This window comes from Triticum aestivum, chromosome 6A (genome assembly GCF_018294505.1).
Source record: "Triticum aestivum cultivar Chinese Spring chromosome 6A, IWGSC CS RefSeq v2.1, whole genome shotgun sequence".
Taxonomy (NCBI): Eukaryota; Viridiplantae; Streptophyta; class Magnoliopsida; order Poales; family Poaceae; genus Triticum; species Triticum aestivum.
The window spans coordinates 456,272,271-456,299,156 of NC_057809.1; the positions used below are offsets into that span (position 1 = coordinate 456,272,271).

Consider the following 26,886-nt stretch of genomic DNA (forward strand, 5'->3'; position numbering starts at 1 on the left):
TGGAAGTTTCTGAAATCTATCTTGAAAAGCATTAGTTCAATGACATATATGTTGTTATGAATTACCAAAACCACCCGGGGATTAGGAGCACTTTCAATCTCCTCCTTTTTGGTAATTGTTGAAAACATAGATCAAAGCTTTAACAAATGATATAATCAATGAAAAATATCGCCGCTTTGAGAAGTATGTGATAAGAAAGAGCTCCCCCTAAATTTGTGCATTTTAAAAAAATTGCATTTGAATGCAAATGCACAATCGATTAGGTTCATGGTCACTCTTCCATGTCACATACATCTTTGTGGAGCGCTCAAAATTATATGAATGAAACGTAACAAGCACTCATCACCAAGCATACACGTGAATGATCATACAAAAAGCATATAGATAGATAGATAAACATGCACACCATCGAAGTATGGTATGATCAAGCACAAACGTAGCACAGTCTCATACAAGCATCAAACAATGTATCACGAAGTAGCAAAAACTCAATGACAATCAAACAAGCAAAGAAAATCTCTCTCTCTCTCTCTCCCTCTCAGCCCTAATGATCTATACTAATTGTCCCCCTTTGGCAACAAGTACCAAAAAGTTTGAATGAGTGAAGAGCTAAATGTCGTTCTTGGCTCGATCTCCGACAGCTCCTGATGGAGAAGTCCTCTAACTTGCAGCTCTGGTGTGCGTAGACGTTGTTGGAGTAGAGAGAAGTGTGTCTGCAAAGATCTCAGATGATGTCTGTTGAACTAGTGGAGTGGAAACAGCTGGAGGGACTGTGGGAGCAACTGAAGGTGCAGCAGCTAGAGCTGAGATTGTGGCTCTGGTGTCGGTGACTGGCACGGTTGCTGACCTAGGTATCGTGTGAAACTGAGTAGTAGTAGCAGCAGCAGTAGTAGTAGCAGCAGCAGCAGTAGCAGTAGCAGTAGCAGTAGCAGTAGCAGCAGCAGCAGCAGCAGCAGCAGTAGTAGTAGTAGTAGTAGTAGGAAGACCTATGCCCTGGTGCTCATCGTCACTACTAGAATGCAGCTTTGCATCATCCATCTCCTCTCTTCTCATTGATGTTTGCTTGAACACCGGATGAGCAATTTGCTTTCTCTCTCTTTTCCTCCCGGCCACTTTGGCTATAGATTTGCCTTGACCTTGCTTTGAGCTAGCTACAATCTCAAAAAAATGGTCTCTCCTTTTGAGCATTGTCATACTCCTTGGCAACTACAACATTCTTCTTCTTTAAGGTGGCCTCCTCTGGCTGGAAGTCTTCATCTTCCTCATCTGAGTTCTTCTTCTTCCTAGCCCTAGTTGTAGTCTTAGGAAGACTGTGAGAACTGGGAGTGTATGTGTCCTCAAAGCTTCCTTCTGGACTAGTGTCTGCATCCAAGTCAACACTGGCCTCTGCAGACATGTTCTGACTGTCCTCTCAATCTGACATGCTGAACACTGACCCTGTGAAGTAGAATGAGTAGAGTGAAATGGATGAGTATCACAAAACACAACAGGTTTTTTAAATAAAATAAGTTCAAACTTCAGTTTAGGTTTTCACAGAAAACATTTCGGAATTACCGAGTTGATAATTTGGAAGTACCAAGGCAACGACAAAACTAGGTTTCATTGTTCGATGAATTTCGTCCGGTTAGTTCAAACCCGGCTTCAAATGTATTCAGACAGCGTTCGATGGCCGCCTTCCTTATCTGTGTCCGCAGACAGATGCTGGAGTAAATTTGTGGGTCAGCGTTGGAGATGCCCTTATCTACTCCCTCTATTTCTAAATATAAAGACATTTTGGCAATTTAACCTGAACTACCAAAATGTCTTATAATTTAGAAATGATGAAGGGAGTATTTGCAAGATATACTCATTCATAACTATAGGGCATTTCACTTTGTTGCGGCAGTGGGGCTGCGAAGATAGATAGATATTGGGGAACCAAACACGTTGCAGGTAGCAGGTGCAGGCACTCACCACGCCCATTGATGCTTCCAGATTGAGCCACGGGCTGCGGCAGACAAGGGGGGATTTTCCTATCATTGCAGCTGCGGCAAAAGCCTCTTCTTCAGGCCCTGCTCTCCTTGGCCACTTCTCCCTCAATGCGCACACATCTCTGCCACTAAATCCATCATGCATGCATGTGCATGATCTCCAATTAATTCGAATTAAGGTGCAAGATCCATGCGTATGCAAGTACTACTGCGTTTATCATCTGCGTGGTGAATGTACGTACATGCATTGATCCGATCAAGCAGTACAGTACATGTTCAATACTGCTGTATGTACGACGAAATGGTTGGTCCGTGAACATGAAGCAGGCACTTTGCTAGGCAGGGGGTGCATCATACATGCACGTGAGCGCCACTACCGCTGCTGGGCTAACGTGCAGAATCCAAGAGAGCTCGGATGGCGTGCCCCGGAAACGGCGAGGCACAAAGAGTTGGCATAGGCAGGCGCAGGAAACGGCGGCCGCAGCGGCAAGAAAAGAATAGAAACCCCAAAGTGGCGGCCGGTGTCGCCGTGGTAGCCAGCGCCGTGCGTGCCGACCCAGACCAGGAATACGTACGTACGTGGAGAAGGAGCAACGGCAAGGAGACAAGGGGTACCAGCTAGCTACACTACTCCTGCATACGTGCGTGCATGCATGCGCATGCTTGCACCGCGCACGAACGAATCATCATCTTTCTTGCTGTCATTTCTTTCCCCTCCTCGCCTTTGCATAGCCTCGTCGGTGTCGCCTGCCTTCCGGTGCCATCCGCGTCCTGCAGCCCCTCGTCCATGGGGACAAACAAATAGCCATCATTGTGCGGCAGCTGGTGGCTGGTGGACGTGTCTCGTGGATGTAGCTTAGGCATACTATTGCGCAATGTTTGCTCATCGAGAGCATGGACCGATTAACAAGACAAGCTAACTATGGTACTGGGGATCCGCCCATGCGTTTCATAGCCTCATAGCTATGGTGCTCTTTCTCATCACAAACTTTCGATGTTTCTTTTCCGTGTTCCCGGGAAATCATTGATCATATTTTTTTAGAAAAACTTCTCATCTTCCACTTCAATAATGACAGTACAACGAACACTAAAAATAATAAAAATTATATCCATATATGTAGATCACCTAGTGACGATTGAAAGCACTGAGCGAGTCGAAGGTGCGCCGCCGTCATCGCCCCTCCCTCGTTGAAGCCCGGCAAAACTTGTTGTAGTAGACAGGCAGAAAGTCGTCGTGCGAAGGCCCCATAGGACCAGTGCACCAGAACAGCAACTGTCACCGATGAAGAGTAGCGTACATCGGAAGGATCCACACACGAACGTAGACGAATGGCGACCAAATCCGAGCAAATCCATCAAAAACAGATCTGCTGAAGACACACCTGCACACGTCCATCGACGATGCTAGACGCATCACTGAACAGAGCTAGGCGGGGACAACTTTATTCCATCTTCAGACCGTCGCCATCTTGCGTTCCTGAGCGGGACATAAACCCTAACAAAACTCGAAGGAATATCTAAAAACGGAGCCCTCCAATTGGCAAGGGCCAAAATCCACCGCGCCCCCATGGCCCCAAGGCCACTGGAGACAAGGCGGGCCAGTGGCAACGTCGGCGGGAGGTAAAGGAACCCTACCTGATCATATTGGACGTCTACCCTTCATCAGCTCCAAGGATGATAAGGATGGTTAGAGTAAATCACCATGCATACAGATTTTGCACTAAGAACATCTCCAAACCGGACCCTCAAACCGCGTGCATCCGTCCAGACCGTGCGGTCCGAACGTGTTTTGTCATCCAACACGGGTATGTATCTGTCCGCGGGCTGGTCCAGACATCCTTTTTCTAGCAAACTAGATGCAAACTCGGGGAGCGGCGCTTTGCAGGACTCCAGACACTAGCCACGTAGGACTTCGACACCCCCGCCCAACCGAAATCCCCTTCCCTGTCCCTTTTTCTTTCACTCCACCCCTCACCCCTCTTCTTTGCATTCACACCCTCGTCATCCGTCGTTGCCGTTGTACCTCTCCGGTCGTCGCCCAGGCATCCTTGGACGCCCTCACCCATGTGATTGCCCTCCTTGGACTACGCCATTGTCCACCTAGGAGTCCCTCTCTGCATCTCTGCCAACACCGTCCATGGTGGACACCGCGCCCGGCAGGTATTCTGTCCAATGGCATTGAGCTTTTTTGAACTTCTTGTTGTTTTCTCAAGAAGCACGATGGCGGGGTTTTCGGTGTTCGAGGATGAGTTGTTGTGCCATGTGTGGTTAGCCGTTTCTAAGGACTTTGTAGGCATGAACAAGGGCCAGCCTTTTGGCAAAGCTTGCATACTTTGTTTCATGAGTGAAAGAACTTTGCGCCCTACGACATGCATGGCATCCATGCACCCAATGTGAAGTCGCTAAGGCGTCGGTGGTACACTGTCTGCAACTATGTCGTGAAGTTTTGCGGTGCGATTCACCAAGTGGAGACAAGGTGACCATTGGGCTTGTCAACCATGGAGATCGTAATTGTTGCTTCTTGTCACTCTTGAGGTTCGTTAATTCATTCATTCACTCAATGTTGATGTACACGTTGTATAGCATGCATGCGCTGCCACGACGTACTACATGACTGAGTGCAGGACATTCGTGCACATATAGTTGGATGAAGCTCAAGGGGCAGTGTGTGTGGGATGAGATGTGTCGGTTCTGGCTCTAGTGTCGTTGCATTTGGAATAGATGATTTTGAAAGCTTTGTTGTATATCTGGTTATCTCGTTGAATTTGAACTATTGTTATACTATATGTATTAAATTGTGCTATTTTCTATAATTACTTTGAGTGTTGCGGGCTTGGTTTTAGTTAAACGGATAAAATACCATCTGTCTTATGTAAATTATGTCTGAACTATGTTGAATTATGTCGTGTTCGATAAAATTCATCTGGTTTGTTAAAATGCAGTTTGAAATGTATGCGAGCATGGTTGGATAGCCGGCTCCCGTATCACTGTCCATAGACTGCTCTCCTTGGAAACAGTGTCCGATTTAGGGGTCAGCATTGGAGATGCCCTAAGGCATTTTTGTGTTATATAATAAGTCAGAAAGGCCACACCTTCATTTCATAGCAAAAGTGGCATATTCGAAAAATGTTTAGGGTCCTTTGATTCAAAAGAATTCTATAGAATTTTTGGAGGATTGAAATCCTTAGAATTTTTTCCTACCTTGGTCCTTTGATTTATAGGATTGGATTGCATTGAAATTTTTCCTATGAAATCTCTTATACTAAAATTTATAGAAAATCTAATGTCCACTACAATCTCTTTTTACAATTCCTTAGTTTTTTCTTTGGCATCAAACACTCCTTGCTAATCATATGGCATTTAAGTGGATATGCTACTCTAATCATATATTTATCCTACTCTTATTTTTTCAGAACCCTGCGAATCAAACAGGCTCTTAGTCAAGCCTTTAAACTTTGTCCAACAATATATTTGTTGATGTGTGAGAGACACATGTTTAGATTTTCCTAAAAATACTTTACAATATAACAATCATTTTATTTTACATTGAAGTAGATATTATTGGTCAAAATTGCATTAGACTATGTCGGGGAATACCCAAACCCAATAACTTTTGACGCATACCCTCATTGTAAACTTCTATAAGATCGTTTAGATCACTAAAGTAAGTTTATAGAGGGAGTATAACCAATGAATCTGGCTACACACAAGAAGGGGATGATGAGACGATGCACCAACGTAGCTGCCACCTCTTCCAAGTTTAGGTTTTCTTTACCTCCCGCCGGCACCATCGCCGATCCACCTCGTCTCCGGTGGACTTAGGGCCATGGAGGAACAGTGGATCTCGGCCCTTACCGATTGGGGGGGGGGGCTCCGTTTTTAGATGTTGCTTTGTGATTTATTAGGGTTTGTGGCCTATTCAAGAAGGCGAGATGGCGGCGGCTCTCTGAAGATGGAATAAGGTTCTCCCCGCCTAGCTCTATTTCCGATGGTGCGTCTAGCATCGTCGGTGGGTGTGTAGAGATGTGTATCTGGCGGATCTATCTTTGGTAGATCTGCTCGATTCTGTTTGTCGTTCGTCTACGTTTGTGTCTTCAGTTTGGATCCTTCCAATATATGCAACTCTTCATCGGCGGCGGTTACTATTCTGGTGCGCTGGTCCTATGGGGCCTTAACACGATGACTTTCCGACTGTCTACTACAATAAGTTTTGCCCGGCTCAAACGAGGGAGGGGCGATGACAGCAGTGTGCCTTTAGTTCGCTTCAGTTTTTGTAGTCGTCGCTAGATGGTCTATAATCTGAATGTAATTTTTATTATTTCTGACGATCAGTGTACCACCATATGATCGGAGATGAATAGATCAAAAAAATCCATAAAAAAAAGAAACGACGCACCAACATGCAGATTGTAACAGTGCCTCCAACTGCAGCATGTGATTGGCACCAAGATTTATACATTTGCCACACAATGGATTAGGTCCACATGTGTATGATACAAACAATTTGATCCAAATTTGGCCACACGCATAAAAACAAGATTTCCAGATAAGAGCATCTACACTTGGGTGTCTCAAACTCACCTCATACGTCGGAGCGTGCCGCCGATCATTCACCTGTCACGATTTTCTGGCCTAGATGGCCCCTTCAAACGGGGCTCAAACGCCCGGGTTGACCGGCACCCCTCATATCCGGCCTAAATATGGGGCGGATCGGGGATGGCTGGGCGCGTTCGGAACGCCCGCCACGTAGGACTGCTGAAGGGGTCCCACGCGGACTCGCCCGGAAACCCGACGGTCCGACGAACGCCTCCTCCGTCGTCGCGGTGTGAACATCGTGTGGCGCCGCTTCGGCTCGCCGCTCGAGAGCAAATCCGCCTATTTAACTCGGCCGAAGTCCCGCAACCCTAGTCCACCCACCTTCCTCCTCTCCGTGCCTCCAGTCCGAGCCCATCCACCTCCTTCCTCTCCCGCTCCGGCGCTCTGCCCATGTTCCGGCGCTCCGTCATGGTCCGAAGGAAGATAACATACTACACAAGACAAGCCGTGTGCGCTGCCCGCATTGTTGTCGGGCTGCCTTCCGACTTGCCAGAGCCGAAGGAAAAGGATGAGCAGTCGGGGGAAGAGGAGGAGGAGGAGCTAGCTGCGATGAAGGGGGAGGATGCGGAGGAGCAGCAGCTGTCGGGCTTCCACATGGACCAGGCGGAGGCGGAGTTTGCCATCGCCTAGTGCGACAAGATGGCGGAGCAACAGGCCATCCTGGATGAGGCCTATGGGCGTTCCTCCGGCAGGAGCAGGCAGCGTCCGGCGCGCTGTTCGTCGAACTCGGCATGGAGATAGAGGCGAAGGAGGCCGGAGCGGAGCAGCCGGAGGCACCGACGGAGGCAGAGCTACAGCTGCCGCCAATACTGCCGGAGCCGGTGACGGAGATCGCCCACATCTCCGACGATGAGTAGCTAGGTGATCAACGTAGTAAGTAGGTCTATTTCGTTTGGATGTCTTTGTATGGATTTAAGAATCTAGTATGAGATATCCGGATAGAATTAATGAAATTTGAGGCGTACCCGGTCACTGCCCGCGGATGCTCCCTGACGCGTCCGTGGGCATTTGAGGGGTCATATTTGACATATCGGTTGTAGATGCTCTAAGAGCAACTCCAACATGCTGGCTCATTTCGTCCGCGCGTGTCCATTTTGGTCGTCGTGGATAGAATAGTCAGCCCAACGCGTCAATCCAAACGGAAGCGCGTCCGCTTTTCATCCTCCTACCGACCCATTCCCAACCCAATTTTTAGGCTCATTGCATCGGCGCGGGCACGAGGCGGATGCGCGCGGCATGCACCTACTCCTCCCCTGGCCCGCCAGTCAATGGCAAAGCGACCATCATTTCCCTCCAATATCCCAAAACCTCCCGCCCGCTCGCCATGGACGACGCCCTCTATGCCGCCGCTGGCCTCGCCTCCCTCACCTCATCCGGCCTCACCTCCGCCACCCCCCTCCCCACACTTCAAAGGCAAGCCCCACGTCCCCGCAAGACCGCTACGCCGCCAAAGAAGAAGAAGCAGCTGACACTCGAGGAGCGGGTCATGCAGTCGGCCAAGAGAAACAGTCAGAGGCACGCGGTGGACGCAAGGGAGAAAGCAGCGGCCGTGGCTGCCCTCACCGCTGTTGTACAGCAGGAGGAAACCAACGCCTGAGTGGTGGCGGAAATGAGGGAGGCCTTGATCTACCTAGGGTTAAACCTTAACTAGCACGGGCTCGTCACCGTCGCCGAGGCCACGGCTAGCATGAGCTCGTCCGTGTTTCCTCAGATGGTGCTCCCAGAGTCGTCGCGCGCGTCAGCCACGCTCCCGATTCCCGGCTTCCACGTCTATCCGCAAGCCTCTCGACTTGTCAGGGAATGCTCGCCGGAGGTGAGTGTGGTGGCGCCTTTCACGCCTGCGCCCATGCCCATCAACATCAATGCCACGCTGGTGGTCGGTGCATCATCAACCGGAGGGGCGAGGAAACGCCCGTTGGAGATGCCAGCCGACGTGCTCCCCAGCTCCCACAACCTGTTCGACAGAATGCCGACGGCCGGCGACGAGGAAACGGCCAACCGTTTCATCATGGAGAACATCATCTTCGAAGGTGGTGCGGCGGCCGCTGGCTCCGATGGTAGTTCCGCCGTGGCTGCCTACGATCCCAATTTGACCCAAAGCCAAGACGAGCGAGCGCCATTCACAATGGCGACCTATGATCAAGCTGACATGCATGACACCTTGATGGAAGATTAGGTCGGCCCGGACGGCTTCCCGCTCGACCACGAGTTCCCGAAGGACTACAACCTCGAGGAAGAGGATGAAATGGACATCGACGGGGAGCCTTTGTTAGAGGACGAGCTCGCCAACCAAGCCGCTGGGGCGAAGCCGAAGCGCAAGAGCAAGCGGACAAAGGCATACACGTTGTCCAAGAACAAACTCCTTTTTGAATGTTGGAGGGACATTGGCAAGACCCAAGGTCGGCGCCGAACAAAAGGCATCAACCTTTTGGATTCGTGTCCATCGTGAGTTTCATGAACGCGAGAAGTTTCCGTCCTACCAAATGCATAGCATGCATGGGTGGGTGTCCATTTCGAAGCAATGGAGGGTGATACAATAAGAGTGCAACAAGTTTTGTGCCACCCTTGAGAGCATCAAGGCACGCCCCATGAGCGCCATCAGCATGCAAGATATGGTATACATGCACCCCTCTTCATTTCCATTCCCGTTATGCTTGCATGTCCATTTGCATATCCATTTGCCCATATGCTTGCATGCTATTCATTTGTACGCATTCTAAGCTTTGGAGGCATTCAAGGCCCAACATGAGGGCAAGTCCTTCAACCTCTCCCATTGTTGGATGGTCATCAATGGGGAGGAGAAGTTCAAGGCGCAATGTCACCCTCATGGCGCATGGGGGGAAGAAAGCCGTGGAGGAGGTTGGGCCGTTGGGGAGGAAGAAAAGCCACGGCCGCGGGGGAAGACTAACTCCAAGAAGGAGGACAAGCGGGATGCGGCGTCGATCACCTTGCTTGCAATCGTGGAGGGCATGATGAGCAAAAAGGACTCAAGGGAGAAGAAGCGCCGGCAAGACAAGGGAGAGCAAATGAACGCCTTCATGGAGATCCAAAGGAGGAGGCTTGAGATGGACGACGAGAAGCAAGCCAAGATGCTTGAGATGGAGGCCGCCAATGCCAAGACCAAAGCGAAAGAAGTGACGCTCGCTAGCATGATGACGGGGTGGAGATCATGAAGGTGGACCTCAAAACCGTGTTGCCGAGGAACAGGCCATGGTTCGAGAAGATGAAGGCCGACATGCTCAAGTTTGATGACGAGTGAACTATGACGGCAAGCGTTGTCCCTTTTTTGTATTTCGGCAAGTGTGATGGCATGACCACAGTCGAGATGGCGTGGTCGACTTCCCGCCCCCTTTCTATGTGTTGGCATGTGTGCGGCCGCTGACAAGTGCGCTAGTATGAACTGTGTGGTGGGTTTTTTGAAGGTTGACATTGTATGCCGGCCGCTGGCATGGTGTCGGCGTGAACTTTGGACGACAGCATGGCCACTGGCATGATCTATGACCGCGGGCCTTTCAAATTTGTGCTCGGACATAAAATGAGTCGTGGACGTTGGACGTACAACCAATCCAAAAAAAAATAGGACGGACGCCGAGTAGGCGACCGATCCAAACAGATAAAAAAACAGACAAAATAGCTGTCGATTTGACTCGGCACGTTTGAGTTGCTCTAACCCATAGGAAAATCGTGCCACTTCGGAGACAAACGCGCGAGCGCGCACCGGCGGACATGAGAAGAACTCGGGGTTTTTTTAGGGGTAGAAGAAGAACTCGTTGTTGGTACGTGTAGCAGGAGGCCATCTCTTGTCTCAACTAGTTTTCATCTAAAAAAAAGTCTCAACTATAGTTTTTACGGCTCAAGACAGTGGCAGTGGTCCATTACAACAACTTGTGAAAAATCAAAATGCCCTTGGAGATCAAGATTTTCATTTTGGTTGCTGCTGAAGAACAGCATACCAACGAAGGATGGGTGGGCAGGAAATAAGCAAAGTCATTTCTGCTCCGAGGATGGAACTGTAGATTACCTTTTATTTATATGTTCTGTAGCTAGATTTATCTGGTAGGTGGTGTTGTCTGCTCTGAATCTCCGTAGATCTCCTATACTGACACAAGGGATCTTTTTCATTTCGAGTGAAGCCACGCAACCCGCTACTTTGTGAGGCAGCGGTTGTAGTGTGGACAATATGGAAGACACGCAATGTTGCTTGCTTCCGACAAAAATTCTCTAATGATCCTGCTAATGCGGTTTTTACGATGTGTAATTACACCAATTTTTGGGCGATGCTGCGGAAGAAACCCGGGTGAAAAGATCTTGAAGGAGTCAACCTGATCAAGATGGTGATTCGAGATGCTTTTACTCACAAACATGGATGGGCGCCGACTAGAAGGAGGATTGCAGGATGTTGATGAATATATTTTCCTTAGTTTCACCTTGCTTTTACATCTATTCCACGAACAAGGAGGATTGCGCCGACTACAAGGAGGATTGCAAGCCCGTTGCTTCAAACAAAAACTCGTTCATATACGGCTAAGAGGATCATATATTGATCAACATACCGACAAGGCCCGTATGTAGGCACAAGGTGGCAGGATACTTGATCAGACCCGTTGAAGTTTCAACACAGTACAGGGTTGGCAAGACTGAGTGCTCTCCGAGGCAATCGGTATCCCCACCCCAGATCGATAATATGATAGGACGGGTGAAATCTAACGCCCCATCAGGATTCCTCCTATGATGATGCCTTTCGTGTGTCCTCGACAGCTTCATGCCAGGTACTTAGATAGATGAATGAACATGGGCAGATCTTCTCTGATCTCGGCGACTGCACGGTTGCACACATGTCAAATACACCATGGCAACCCTACTCCCATTTTGATCCCCAAAAGGGATGGCAAGGCGTCGGCCTACAGAGCCTAGAGAACCAAAGCGGTAGCGTGTTCGTTTGGTCGGAACCTCTATATCTCTCTAGCAATCGGTCCTAGACCCTTACCCACACGTGGTAAGAGGGTTTAACCAGTTGCAGACAACTTTGAGCATAACTGAAGGATGTGTTCATCGATTGATTACCCAATTGAAAATCCATCGATAGTAAGTAAGATCATCATACTTGCACGACCCAAACAATAGCGTGCGGTGCGGTGCCAATTCTACGCATCAGCTTTTGAGGGTGCAGTATCAGCCAGCCGCTTGTAGGTTTTTTTTAAGGGAAACAACAGGACTCTGCTGCGTATTTTTATTAAATTTCAAATAAAAGGTACAAAAGTAGTTCATGAAAGAGAAAAAAGGAAGTATACATCAAAGAAAAAATAGTGGAAGCCACCTGACCCAGACAGCAAGCAAGCACCACCACCACCCCTGGGGCTGCTGTAAGCCTGTAACCATTGTTCAGACTTCAGACTCCCTTTTCTCTATATTGTTAAATAACTCATTCTTTAGTAATTTGGTTGAACAGGCAGGTATACTTGCCTAGTACACTAGTGTCAAAAACACTTTTATTATGGGACCGAGGGTGTAGGTTCTGTGCTACAGCTAGGCCACATACCGCAAAATGGTCTGCATTTGGAACAAGGTTCATGCATCTTTGACGTGAACAGCAGGAGCTCTGCTTTGGCATTAAAGAAGAATAGAAGTTTTACACAATTCGGACAAATCCAGGCCAAGAGCCCGGCCTTTGGTCAGAGAGTATTGACAGGAGAAAGACAAAGAAAAAGAATATGAAAAGACGCCATGTGTTTTTATGTGTCCCCAGTGCCTTTTTATGTGTCTGCGAACTGTAAGACCTTTATGATGATACTTTCTGGATTTTTAATAAAAGGGCCGCATGCATCATCATGATGCAGAGGCCGGGGGCTTACCTCCATTTCCAAAAAAAAAATGAAAAGATGTCATGTGTTTTTATGTGTCCCCAGTGCCTGCCGCTTTGGTGGCCTTGTAGAAAATCTTGACGTCTTCTCTTATCAGTCCAGCAAGTGCAGTCGGCGTCAGCTCCTTCTGCTCAAAGACCCTACGGTTTCTTTCTTTCCACAGGTTCCACACTATGTAAGCAGCGAGTGTGATTTCATCTCTGTTCTTGTCCTTGGTTCCATCGCATGTGCATAGCCGAGACCACCACTCTCCAATGGAGGTTGTCGAGGAGGCCAACATGCCCATCATGTCGTCAGGTTGCTAGAACTGGAGCCAAACCTCTTTCGCAAAGCAGCAGGCCAGGGTGATGTGTTCGGCCGTCCAATTTCTGTTTTGCAGCAACAACCATAAGTAGAATTTAACTTTTCCTTTCATCTTGCCCCTCCACACTTGGGCCAGCCCAGGCTTGTTTATCCTTGCCACAAAGTGGGTGTCATAAGCAGAGACGGCAGAGTATTTTCGATTAGCAATCAGGTTCCAGAGGATCTTGTCTTTGCTGTCCGTGAGCTGAATCGATTGAAGTTCCTCCCAAAGCCGGACGAACTAATTGAGCTGCCCTTCCGTTGTCATTCTCTGTAACCCAAGCATCCATCTTCCATTGTGGAGCGCCTCTCTAACCGACATCTTCTTGAATCTGGCCAGTTGGTATAGTTCAGGATACATAAGACATGAGGCCTCCCCGTTTAGCCATCGGTCCCTCCAGAACGCCGCAATGTTGCCGTCTCCCAGCTAAATCGACGCGCAGCTCGTAAACAACTGCTTATCCATCTCATCGCAAGGCGTCGGCGATCCCTTCCATGGCCTATCCTCATCTTCCCATCGAAACCATTCCCACCTTAGACGGAGAGCACAGCTGAAGCAGTCAATGTTTTTGACCCCTAGCCCACCACATCTTATTGGGGAGCAAACTTGCTTCCAGTTGCGACCTCCCAAAGAAAGTTTCTTCTCAACTTATCCACCTTCTTAATAAACCACTTATCCGGGGCAAAGGCTGTCAAGAAGTAAGCTGCCGTTGCCGTGACCACCGAGTTGATGTACACTAATCTTCCTCTCCTATTAAGCATTCTGCCTTTCCTCAACGAAATTTTTCCGGCCATTTTATCAATCAGCGGTTGAATCTCAACTCTCTTTGGTTTTCGAATCCCAAGGGGCAATCCCAAGTATTGGCAGGGAAGAGAGCCTTGCACAATCCCAGCATCGACCAACAACTGTTGAAAATCCCTGTCATGGAAAGCAATGAAGAAAACATCGGATCTGTATCAGCTGGAGACTAGCAACAACAGCTATGGTAGTTGCTGCGCACTCAGATTAGCTTTCACAAGAGGCTCCTGGTTACAAGGACAGAGACAAGGACTACATTCCGTGGTATTATGGGCAATAACCAAACTTTAACAGCACACACACACACACCCTACAAATACTCTGCCCTCCTGGTAGTTGGTCGGATACTGGAGTCACCCTACGTGACATGCTGGCCAAGAAAACCCTACTATGTAAATACATGAGAGCCCGGGTTATCAGAGTACCTAAAACGCAACAAGATACAGGGGCATCTACATCTTGGAATTCTCTCGCTGTATAAGGACACTGGCTGCATCGTTCAGCGATTCAAGCCTCGCGGCGACATGTAAGCCATGTTAAGGTTTCAGTTACTAGCTAGCGGGCTAGAAGCTTGTACGATGGCATATCCTCAACCCGCTGAATATCTTCAATCAACAGCTCCCTTTCTAGCTGCCGTCGTGTGGATTTCATGACTGTCTGCAATTTTAGTAGTGTAATCAGGTCAGGAAGGACTCTTAAGTTCGAATACATGAAGCTGTTCAAAAAGTGTTAAGGTTAAGGGCCTGTCTGGAACAGTGGCATTTCTTGGTGAAGTGTCGGTATTTGTTCCAAACAGGCCCTGATAGGGGAGAAATATTCCTGGTTGCAAGAATTTGGGTAGAACGGCATCATACATTGAAGTCCATGTAAGTAGCATGCATGTCAAGCCATTGCTGATCCATCAGCTTGAAGGTTATGCAGTACAGGATATCAAAGGCTCGATCATTTTCTGAATTACAAAAATAAATAAATGAGAAATCAGCATCAGGAGTATTAGTAGTATGTGGTGTCTACTTTTAAGAAGTACTATAACTAAAAAGTATGATATGCTGGCTTTGGGCCATAAAGGAGAATTCAGAGAACACTCCTTATCAATTTAATAATGAAAAATTATCGGTAAGTGGTAAGAACTGTTAATGCACTTGTAGTCATCACAAGCATATATTGTTCAGCTGCCGTGGAAAAAACCTAATCGTAAGCAGCTCTTGTAGATTCTCAACTGCTCTCCATAAAAGGAAAGAGGAAAGAAAGACTGTACCTGAAAGTAGCTTTAGGAAAACAGCTCCCAACAATGACCTTGGTTTGACTGCAGAGGAAACAAAGATCACGTGTCAGTTCAACATGAAAATGGATACTCCACATTTCACTGCAGGAACTAGTATTATCTGGTAAACAATGATAAGCACAAAACTTTTGGCAACAAAACCTGCTTGTAGATCAAGCATCTGAATGAGCATGAATGTTATATTTACACCAGCTACCGCAAATGGATACTCCCAAATTGCACGGTCACCATTCTGCTTACGAAGAAGTTCCTGAAAAGATTTCTGTACAGGGCATGCATTGCTTAGTGTGATGACCATAAAAAGAAAAAAAATAAGGGTACGAGATTACTGTTTCAGTGTCATATTGAGCAACATTAAAGGTAAAACTGGACTATTTCTGCATTTTATTCTGTAAGGTGTACCTTGGATTCGCTTTATTTAGTCTACTGGATACACTTTACATTTTCTTCTTTACTTTTCTACATTAAGGCAATTATCAGAGGAATACTACATGCCCTACATCCAGTAAGAGCAAACAGTGCCACATTTCATATTTAGCACTGCAGCATTGCAAAGCCATCTATATTATGCCTATTGTGTTCAAACATAAGTGTTAACTGCTAAAGAGTGAAGACTTTGTCAGAACTTCATCCTGTAAACAGTGACTAAATGAATCATAGGATACACATATCCTTGGAATTGACAACTACACTCACCGGATAGTTCCTGGCGAAGAACAATAAATTCTCCAAGGAGATGAAGCCTCCACCTCTGTAATGCAAACACGGCAAAAAATCATACATCTCAAGTTCTGTAGTTTAGCGACAGAATACTGATATGGAGCGTAGTAACTGGAATGAAAGATAAATACAATACCTAAAATCCGTGGATGGATCTTTCCCTTGCCAGCCCATCTCTTTCCATTGTTCCGATATTAGGCCCCTAAGCTCAGTTCCAGGAAAGGAGGCGCACCAAAGGGCCTTCAGTTCTTCCTGATAGAGCGAAAAATGAGGTCACGGCTTAATAAATAGTTCCAATTTATGAAGGGTCATTTTGTATTGAAGCTTGCAAGATATAGTGCGCCCCCACTTCATAAAGAAACAATATGGACTACCAGAACTACCTAACTTAGTAACTAACTCCACTTTCAAGAGTCATCTTGTACCAAGAGATTAGTTGAGGAAATTTGGCAAAAGTGGCACTCGCCCACTTCTGAACAGAACAATATGGAATATAAGTACTCAACTACGATCCATGTATGAACAGTTCGGTGGCAATATCAAGAAAACGCAGGTACCTGATGCTCTATGTTTGAACTATCATACTGAATTTCTATCCGGTTCTGTAACCTCAGTAGGCACTCTTCCTGGAACAGGCAAGGCAAAAGGCAAAGATATTACTTCCATGGAAAACTTTAATATCCTGTGGTTAACACGAGAAACGCACAAAATTAGTCGAGAAAAACTGAAGTGTGTTCAAAGTAGCATGAAAGCCAGTTAGTTGCACTGCAGTATGTAAGCATAAAAGTGCATAAAGCAATGCGAGATCCGGGTGTGGGTTAGCAAACACGAGATGAGCTTCGGGGACGCTAAGCCAAAAAATTACAAGCTCGCGATCGTTCTCCAAATTCTGGCGCAACATTGACACCAGAGAGGCAAACCTGGGGATCAAATGACTGAAGGGGGAGCTAAGCTATGTTCACCTGAACGGGAGTCAAATCGAAGGAAAGGCGGGCGTCGCTGTCCCTACTCTGCACACAGACGCAGGAGAGCCCCCTCCCTATCCATGCCGTCGAGCCGGTCACGACCTCCGCTGCAGCAGCGCACGCGAACACTCGAAGCGTAAGGTAAGCATCCATTGGCGAAGAGGAGACAGAGAAGTCGGAGAAGGGCCAACCTGAGGACGAGTGATGGAACGCGACGGCGCCGGCCGCGCGGTCGGAGCCGGCGAGCCGCCGGACGGCGACGAAGGAGCCGGCGTTGGTGTCCATGCCCGCCTCGCCCCTTGGCGCCGGCGTCTCTGCCACCTCTACCTCCCGCTACTCGGCGCGATCCGCGCGACGGCGGGGGTCCATGCGCCGGCCGGAGCTCGAGTCTCGGCGGCGGGATCGCGCGAGCGGATCCCAAGTAGGCGGGAGAGGAAAAGGAGGGAAGGGGGCCGGATTGGCGAGGCTTCGCGGCGGTCTCTTCCGTCCGTTGGTTAGTTGGTTGGCTCGGCTGTGCTGCCTGCCTCTTTCTCTTTCTGGTTGGGGGCGCTCCGCTGCTGCTGCGCTGGTGAACTGCTGGTGGTGGCAGCGATGCTGCAAATAAATGAATAATCCATCCCAGCGTGCCATGCTTCTCTTTGATTCGCTCCTTTTCTTTCTATGATCTGATTCGGGGTATTTGTGTTTGAATAGTACTGAGTATTTTTTTAAGGGCGTATAAACAGGATGCTTTTGTAGATGCAAATCTTTATGTTATTCGTCCGTTTGGGTCGGCCGCCTGCCCGGCGTCCGCCCTGTTTTTGATATAGGTCGGCAGCGCGTCCAACGCGTCGACCCATATGTCGGCGTGGCCGGCTGGCCGCTCAATTTTGCATTGATTTGCATTCAACATATTGTCAAATAAAAATGTTTTACAAGCAAAATAGTTTGACCGCCCAAATAAATAGTATAGTTTTATAAGCCAAATACAAATAAAAATGTTTCACATAGTTTTGCAAACGAATAAAAGAAGATACATCTATTGGTTGTCAACATGAACCCATATATGCTCAACCAAATCATTTTGCAGTTGCACGTGAGTTTCCCAATCACGCATGTCTTCATGAAATTGAGTGAAGTGCTAAAATGTTGCCGCTACTCCATGTTCAGACACAACATTTTCACCCTGAATTGAAAGCCTTGATCGTACAGACGTTTCGGGCGCTCGTCTTCTACGATCATATTGTGCATGATCACACAAGCAGTCATCACCTCCCACAGTTTCTGCGTGCTCCAAATATTAGCAGGATACTGAACGATGCCCCATCGAGATTGCAAAACACTAAAGGCACGCTCGACATCCTTCCTAGCACTTCTTGCTCTTGGGCAAATCTTTTATTTTTTTCTCCAACAGGGTTGGGTATTGTCTTGACAATAGTGGTCCATTGAGGATAGATACTGTCACCCAGATAGTACCCTTTGTCGTAGTTGTGGCCGTTGACAGTAAAGTTCACCGGTGGGTTGTTGCCTTCGGCAAGCCTAGCAAACACCGGCGAGCGCTGAAGCACGATGATATCATTGTGTGATCCAGCCATGCCAAAGAAAGAGTGCCAGATCCAGAGATCTTGAGACGCCACGGCCTCTAGTATGACAGTGCAAGCCCTGACATGTCCCTTATACTGCCCTTGCCAAGCAGAAGGGCAGTTCTTCCACTCCCAGTGCATGCAGTCTATGCTGCCAAGCATCCCCGGGAAGCCCCTGCTAGCATTCATCGCCAACAAACGGGCTATATCTTCAGTTGTCGGCTCTCTCAAGTACTCAGGGCCAAACACAGCAATAACAGTCTTATAGAACTTATACAGGGACTCTAGGCATGTAGACTCACTCATACAGACGTACTCGTCAATGAGATCACCGGGCACTCCGTATGCAAGCATTCGGATGGCGGCAATGCATTTCTGATAAGAGGAGAAACCAATCTTGCCGACGGCATCCTCTTTGCACTCGAAGTAGTCATCATAGCCGACCATTCCCTCTCTAATACGCTTGAAAACATGCCTACTCATACGGAAACGGCGGCGGAATTTGTGATGTTTGAATAATGGTTTGTTGTATCAAAGTAGTCCTTCCAGAGAAGGAAATGCCCGCTCTCTCGGTTGCGATTCAACGCCGGAAGGTGGCCCGGAATGGAGCCACGGAACAACGGCCGCTGGCTGTTGAGGTGGTGATGGACCAACACGGCAGCCAATATCTCCTCCTCATCGTCGGACGACGAAGTCGGAGTCGCAAAGGAAATTGTAAAAAAGGAACTCGTCAGCGGAGTCCATTTCGTACCTTGGCAAACTGTCAAACAGCTTGCGGGCGTTGAAGAAGGAGACGGCCGGCGAGGGCAGTCGTGGCGCCCATAGACCAGCTAGCTGCCCTGCCGGCGTCCGACGAGTGTGACGGCATCCGACGAGCATGCCGGTCGGATGTGGCAGGGGCGGCGAGGCGGCTTCTTGGTCGCGGGCAGTTGTGCGGTGGGGGGAAGCGACGGTGGGAAGCAGTTTGCTCCCCGGCGACAAAACAGCGACAGAGGGCGACGGGAGGGAGCGGCGGCGTTGCTGGGCGGATGTGGAGGCGGCGACAGCTGGAAGAGTCGCTGGCAAAAATGGGTGGCGGCGTCGGCGACAGAGGAGGCGGGCGAGGGTTGCTTGTTGGCCGAGGGGTGAGAGGGGAGGCCAGTGTGCCACAGACCAACGGGCCCGGGGACAGGAGCAGGCGAGCGCGCGCGTCCGTCGCGTGTCCGGCCGATGCAAATCCGGCTCAAAATGGGCCGGGAATGGGTCACCCACGGACGAAAAACAGACGTGTGTCCGTTTCGGTCAGCGCGTTGGACCGCCTTTTGTGTCCGCACCGACCCAAACAGACGGCCGCAGACAAAATGGGTCGCCCCATTGGAGTTACTCTTAAGGGGTATTTTAGTTGTTTAGGGCTGGAGGGATATGAGTGATGCTGCTCAGCTCGAAAGTATATGGGCGATATAAGGGGTGCGACTAGTTGAGATTTTGTGACTGATCATCGACCGGGCCGTCCTCCCGGATGTATAGGGAGCGTTTGAGGAGTTCGACTATAGATACTCTTAGATCACACCAAGGGTTTTCTACTTTATTTTTTAAATGGAACACCTTGAATTACAATTACGAGGGACCGATCAAATCGACAGTCACAGCACGAATTACATCGTCTGGAAAGTTTGATTGTCAGACATGCAGGCTTTTGAGAGCTCCACTCGACCCAATAGCAGCCAACACATGCGCTGGGAGATTACATAAATGAGGATAGCACATAGCTCCATGGAATAATACACCCAGAGGTCCATGATCCTGGGAAGGAGAGGATGTAGCCTGTTGCAGGGTCAAGCAATCCATCTCAAAAAACAGACGCCCCATACCTTGTGTTTCAGCTGGCCGAATAGCTTGAGAGCTTTTGTTTCTGCGTGTAGAGCAGCACTTTGTTGATGATCTCCCCAGCAGCAGTGAGGATAGCCACACCGTCCGGCAGTGGCAATGGCTCCCCAACCCCCCCTCTCCCGCCTTTGTCTTGTAGGTTGCGTCGACGTTTATCTTCATAAAATTGCGCAATGGGGGGAGGGGCAGCCACCACTTGTGATTGGGCTTGGTCTGTTTTCTTGTCTTACTGCCCAAGAACTCCTGCCATTCAGCAATTTCATGGCCAACATTAATCTCGGTTGCTTGTGATTTGATCAACACGGTGTTCACCACCGATGCTTCACCGGTGTGGAGAGGGATCGAATTTGGTCTTGAGTTACTCAAAGAAGGTCTGATATGGCGAGTGGGTAATGGAAGGAGAATCTAGATTACAAGAGATCAATGGATCCCTAGAAAAGAAGGCCTCAAAACAGCGAATTTTATTCAAAGAACTCGACTACGATGGGTCAGTCAACTGGTGTCCCATGACTCAAATGAGTGGAACACGGATCTCATTAGGCAATATTTCACCCCTTTGATGCAGATGAAATTTGCAAAATCCGTTTACTTTTGGAACAGGTGGAGGATTGTGTGGCATGGCACTACGAGAAAAACGGTATATTCACTGTTAATAGTGCTTACAAGCTTGTGGGTTCTCTGAAAAGAAAAGGAACACTGTTGCCGACTAGCTCAACCAGTGATCCGGGGGATAGGAAAATCTGGGATGTGATTTGGAAGGCAAACATACCGAAAAGGATTAAAGTCTTCGCTTGGAGAGTGGCTACCAAGTCCCTTGCTACAAAACACAATACCTTCATTAGAACCATAGTAAAGGAGGATGTATGTGATATATGTGGAAGGGAGAGGGAGGATGAATTTCATGCAGTCATTTCGTGTACTCGCAGCAAAGCGTTGAGAGATGTCATGAGAGCAAACAAGAAAATTCCAAAAGAATCGGCATTCAGAATGATGGGTGAAGATTGGTTGCAGATGCTACTCACTTCACACCCAATGCATATCAAGAAAAATATCCTCATGATTCTGTGGAAAGCCTGGCAGTTAAGGAATAACGTGATTCATGGGGATGGGAAAGATACTGTAACCGGAGCTGTGCATGAGTTAATTAGATTGGGTGAGGAACTGGCACTTGCAGCACACGCAACAGTCACATCTGCTAGTCAGTGCACTAGTCAGGCGCAGGAAGACCTGATTCAGGCTCCAGTGAGGCCTGCATCCATGCACTGGCTAACACCTCCTTTCGGATCAGTTAAACTGAACTGTGATGCAACCTTTATGCAGGAGACACGCGATACATGGGGAGGGGCCATCGCGCGGGACCATAGGGGACACCCTCTCTTCTCTGCTGGACGACAACTGCGTCAGTGTAGTTCCCCTAAGGAAGCAGAAGCGTCAGTTGTCTCGATGGGACTAGCGGATTTGGCTAGACTTTTTAACGGCCATGTTGTTGTGGAGGTGGACAACTCCATAGGTGGACGTGAGGTGCTATCCAAGGATATATGCAAATCACCCTGGTTTGCGGTAATGAAGGACATTGGAAACCAGTTGAAGGCATTTCTTACAGTGGAGGTGAATATTGTTGGAAGGGCACTGAACAAAGTGGCCCATGAAATCGCAGCGATGGCGAGAGGTTCAGGTGATCATTACCTGATAGCGGATGTGCACGCAAATGTGAGGAAAACCATGCTGTCGGATTGTACTAACACCAACGCATAAAGTGTATGTTGTTGGTTCTAAAAAAGGCAGATAGCCCGCAACTTCTTGTCCTTCGGGAGCTTGAAAATGGCCGCAAGCATTTCCTTAGGTGTTTGGCATGTAAAGAAGTTTTTGGCGGATCAGCTCCAGACCACCTCCTCTTCAGACCTTTTTAACCTCCTTGCACCGCATGAACAAATGTGCACCGCCTTGAGGTAGGCATTCGCAAATCACGCACTTAGTATCCAATTCCACTTGGGTGTGTTCCACATTTCATAACATAGGGTGACTATTACGTGCAAGATGCCACATGAAATGGTGAACTCTCCCCGGGCACGGAATCATCCATAAGCTTTCTAGAACCTTTTGATTTCCTTTGAACCCGACAAGCTCCCCCCCACCCACACACATGTTGCACCCATTTTCTTGACTGTATATCCGCGTACACCCTGTACGCAGACCGTATTGAGAACATTCTTTTTGGGTCAAAATACCAAGCCACAAAATCATCATATTGATCACAAATCGAAATGCTCATGATTGTTGATGCATCCATTTGACAAAAAGATTAGCGAACAAGTTGGGCATCCCATGTGTTTGTTACAGGGTCCAAGAGCTCAGACACCTTTGTCAGAATGTTGGCTCCTTGCAAGGTCCTAGGTTGCCTTGTATCATTTGAAGGCAACCAGTGATCCGACTAGATGTTAATGTGCCCACCCGAACCGACCCTCGAGATAATACCTGCCACCTCCACTCCTTGAAGTAGGCTCATCCACCCATAGCTCATACCAGGGTGGCTAGTTGCCTTCAGAACATCACCCTCGAGGAAGTATTTGACATGTTACACTCGCGCACAAATCGAATCCAGCACTGACGGGAAAGCATTGCCATGTTGAACGAGTGTAGGTCAGTAACTGGGACAAGTCAGCAGTGCTTTTCAGCCGAAGGAGGACATGATGCGCCAAATCAGCAAAGCTTCACACACCCTCCATCAACGCCAACCAACATATCCGAAAGGATGACATGATGGATTTTTTATATATATTTCCACTCCGATAGTGACGTCATCGTCTCGCCACCGCTGGCAATAGATGTAGCCTGATACGTCTCCAATGTATCTATAATTTTTTATTGCTCCATGCTATTATATTATCTGTTTTGGATGTTAATGGGCTTTATTTTACACTTTTATATCATTTTTGGGACTAACCTATTAACCGGAGGCCCAGCCCAAATTGCTGTTTTTTTGCCTATTTCAGTGTTTCACAGAAAAGGAATATCAAACGAAGTCCAAACGGAATGAAACCTTCGGGAACGTGATTTTCTCAACAAACATGATCCAGGAGACTTGGAGTGGGCATCAAGAAACAATCGAGGAGGCCATGAGGCAGGGGGCGCGCCCTCCACCCTCGTGGGCCCCTTGTTGCTCCACCGGTCTACTTCTTCCTCCTATATAAGTCCACGTACCCCGCAAACATCCAGGAGCACCACGAAAACCTAATTCCACTGCCACAACCTTCTGTACCCGAGAGATCCCATCTTGGGGCCTTTTCCGGAGCTCCGCCGGAGGGGGCATAGATCACGGAGGGCCTCTACATCAACTACATGTCCTCTCCAGTGATGTGTGAATAGTTTACTTCAGACCTTCGGGTCCATAGCTAGTAGCTAGATGGCTTCTTCTCTCTCTTTGGATCTCAATACAAAGTTCTCCTTGATTCTCTTGGAGATCTATTCGATGTAATCTTCTTTTGTGGTGTGTTTGTCGGGATCCGATGAATGTGGGTTTATGATCCAAATTATCTATGAACAATATTTGATTCTTCTTGAATTCTTTTATGTATGATTGGTTTATCTTTGCAAGTCTCTTTGAATTATTAGTTTGGTTTGGCCTACTAGATTGATCTTTCTTGCAATGGGAGAAGTGCTTAGCTTTGGGTTCAATCTTGCGGTGCTCGATCCCAGTGACAGTAGGGGAAATGACACGTATTGTATTGTTTCCATCGAGGATAAAAAGATGGGGTTTATATCATATTGCATGAGTTTATCCCTCTACATTATGTCATCTTGCTTAAGGTGTTACTTTGTTCTTATGAACTTAATACTCTAGATGCATGCTGGATAGCAGTCGATGTGTGGAGTAATGGTAGTAGATGCAGAATCGTTTCGGTCTACTTGTCGCGGACGTGATGCCTATATACATGATCATGCCTAGATATTCTCATAATTATTCACTTTTCTATCAATTGCTCGACAGTAATTTTTTTACCCACCGTAATACTTATGCTATCTTGAGAGAAGCCACTAGTGAAACCTATGCCCCCCGGGTCTATTTTCCATCATACAAGTTTCCAATCTATTTTATTTTGAAATCTTTACTTTCAATCTATATCATAAAAATATCAAAAATATTTATCTTATTATTATTATCTCTATCAGATCTCACTCTTGCAAGTGGCCCTGAAGGGATTGACAACCCGTTTATCGCGTTGGTTGCGAGGTTTTTATTTGTTTGTGTAGGTACGAGATGACTCGCGCGTGGTCTCCTACTGGATTGATACCTTGGTTCTCAAAAACTGAGGGAAATACTTACGCTGCTTTACTGCATCACCATTTCCTCTTCAAGGGAAAACCAACGCAGTGCTCAAGAGGTAGCATAGCCTAAACTCTAGTCATGGCTAGGACGACACAAACTCTACAACCAATTCCCAAACTAGGGTTGCCCTGACTTTGCCGGCGCTTGAAGGCACCTGGAGGCAAGGGGGGCCACTCGCAGCGGTTTCACATACGAAAACCCTAGTTGCATGTATCTTTTTATTTTTTTTGTTTTATCAAGGATTCAATAAGCTATGACATGTAAAATAGGGTCTAGGATATTGTACATGTACACGTATTTGTATACGTATGTAATTCTATTCTGATCATCTATATATTGATATGTGAGGCTCGATGTTAGCCACCCATGCAAAAACCCTAAACCTACCTCTTCAACTTGGTATCAGATAGCCACCGGGCCACCGCGCGAACCCTACGCCGCCGCCCGATCCATCCGTCGCCGCCGCCGCACGGCGCCCTTCCGCGCCGCTGCCACCGCGAGTTTCCTCCTCTGCCGCCGCGCGCCGCCCTCCTCCGTGCCGCCGCGATGTCGTCCGCCGCCCTTTCGCTCTCCAACAGCGTTTGCACCATCACCTCACCCGCGGCTGCCACCGTTCCCGCAGCCCTCGCCGTTCTGGCGATCTCTGTCTGCCTTGGCCGCCACAACGTCATGCTGTGGGAAGGCATCGTCGGCACCGTCTTAGCCGGCGCCAACCTCCATGGCTACCTGAACGGCACCACGGCGGCACCCGACAAGACCATCGCCGTCGGGACTGGTGATGCCGCGACGACCGCCGCTAACCCGACGTACCACCATTGGTGGACTCAGGGTCAGAAGGTCAAGGGCCTCCTTCTCACCTCTATGGATGAGGACATCGCCTGCCAGCTCATCAGCTGCGAGACGACGTAGGCGGTATGGACGGCCATCGGTGCCATGTACGGCATGCAGAGTCGCGCTAATGTCCATCACATCCGGTGTCAACTTCAGACGCTGAGGAAGGAGCAGACGTCCGTGGATGAGTACATGCACAAGATGAAGGCCCTCGCTGACACCATGGCTGCTGCCGGCTCTCCAATTCGTGATGATGAGCTCATTGATCACATCCTCACAGGACTCGGCTCCGCCTACAACCCCATCGCTGCCTCCCTGGGTGTGAGTAACGCACCTATGCCCTACACCAGCTTCTACTCGCTCGTCTTGTCGTTCGAAGCATTGCAGGCTCAGCAGAGTGTGTCGGAGGGGTGGACTCCCTCGGCCAATGTCGTGACTCGCTCCGGCCCCTACGGCCAGGGCGGACGCGCTCCCTACTCGGAGCCCTACCCCTCCCAGGGTGGGGGTCGCCCGACTGATGGCAACGGCCAACCCGGGCATGGCCGCCAAGGCGGAAACGGTGGCCGCGACCGCAACCCCTCCTACGCCGACAATGGTCGGCAAGGTGGCGGGGGTAACGGCGGCAACAATGGTGGCGATGGCCTTCGCAACAATAGCTGGCGCCCCCGGGGTCAAATTTGTAAAAATAACTGGGGGCATGAGGCTGATGATTGTCGCAAGCGCTATGACCAGGACAACACTACTCGCTCTGCCAACTCGGCCTCCACCAACACCGTCGAATATCCTTGGGTACTGGACACCGGGGCTACGGATCACCTGACAAGCGATCTTGAATGTATCCAGGTTCACGAGTGCTATGATGGTGATACGTCTCCAACGTATCTATAATTTTTGATTGCTCCATGCTATATTATCTACTATTTTGGACTATATTGGGCTTTATTTTCCACTTTTATATTATTTTTGGGACTAACCTATTAACTAGAGGCCTTGCCCAGAATTGTTGTTTTTTGCCCGTTTTAGGGTTTCGAAGAAAAGGAATATCAAACGGAGTCCAAACGGAATGAAACCTTCGGGAACGTGATTTTCTCATTGAATACAACTCAGGAGACTTGGACCCTACGTCAAGACAATTAACAGGAGGTCACGAGATAGGGGGCACGCCTGCCCCCCCAGGCGCGCCCCCCACCCTCGTGGGCCCCCTATTGCTCCACCGACGTACTTCTTCCTCCTTTATATATCCACGTACCCCCAAACGATCAGATACGAAGTCAAAAACCTAATTCCACCGGCGCAACTTTCTGTATCCACGAGATCCCATCTTGGGGCCTGTTCCGGAGCTCCGCCGGAGGGGGCATCGATCACGGAGGGCTTCTACATCATCATCCAAGCATCTCCGATGAAGTGTGAGTAGTTCACCTCAGACCTACGGGTCCATAGTTAGTAGCTAGATGGCTTCTTCTCTCTTTTTGGATCTCAATACAATGTTCTCCCCCTCTCTTGTGGAGATCTATTCGATGTAATCTTCTTTTTGCGGTGTGTTTGTTGAGACCGATGAATTGTGGGTTTATGATCAAGTCTATCTATGAATAATATTTGAATCTTCTCTGAATTCTTTTATGTATGATTGGTTATCTTTGCAAGTCTCTTCGAATTATCAGTTTGGTTTGGCCTACTAGATTGGTTGTTCTTGCCATGGGAGAAGTGCTTAGCTTTGGGTTTGATCTTGCGGTGTCCTTTCCCAGTGAGAGAAGGGGCAGCA

General features: G+C 48.4%; 1 protein-coding gene across 2 annotated transcripts; it reads right to left on the bottom strand.

Annotated features, from left to right (window-relative positions):
* Positions 1–13,722: 13,722 nt before the first annotated feature.
* Positions 13,723–17,123, bottom strand: LOC123127881 (ELMO domain-containing protein A). Of its 2 annotated transcripts, XM_044547733.1 has the most exons (9): positions 16,730–17,119; positions 16,536–16,645; positions 16,131–16,199; positions 15,710–15,825; positions 15,550–15,604; positions 14,995–15,115; positions 14,827–14,874; positions 14,423–14,517; positions 13,723–14,225 (listed from the first exon to the last, which is right to left on the bottom strand). In XM_044547733.1, the coding sequence occupies exons 1-9, from the start codon at positions 16,821–16,823 to the stop codon at positions 14,124–14,126; spliced, it is 810 nt and encodes a 269-aa protein (XP_044403668.1). In that variant the 5' UTR covers positions 16,824–17,119; the 3' UTR covers positions 13,723–14,123. The 2 variants fall into 2 exon arrangements, with proteins under 2 accessions (XP_044403668.1, XP_044403667.1); XM_044547732.1 differs by having other exon boundaries at positions 16,536–17,123.
* Between the last annotated feature and the right edge of the window lie 9,763 nt (positions 17,124–26,886).

What these genes read in the sequence shown, in the direction of transcription:
- LOC123127881 (XM_044547732.1), bottom strand. Translation starts at nt 16,823, where the DNA reads ATGGACACCAACGCCGGCTCCTTCGTCGCCGTCCGGCGGCTCGCCGGC. An exon ending in GTTCAAACATAGAGCATCAG is followed by an intron (nt 15,826 to 16,130) that starts GTACCTGCGTTT and finishes TCGCTCTATCAG; the next exon opens with GAAGAACTGAAGGCCCTTTG. An exon ending in TCTTCGCCAGGAACTATCCG is followed by an intron (nt 15,116 to 15,549) that starts GTGAGTGTAGTT and finishes TGCCCTGTACAG; the next exon opens with AAATCTTTTCAGGAACTTCT.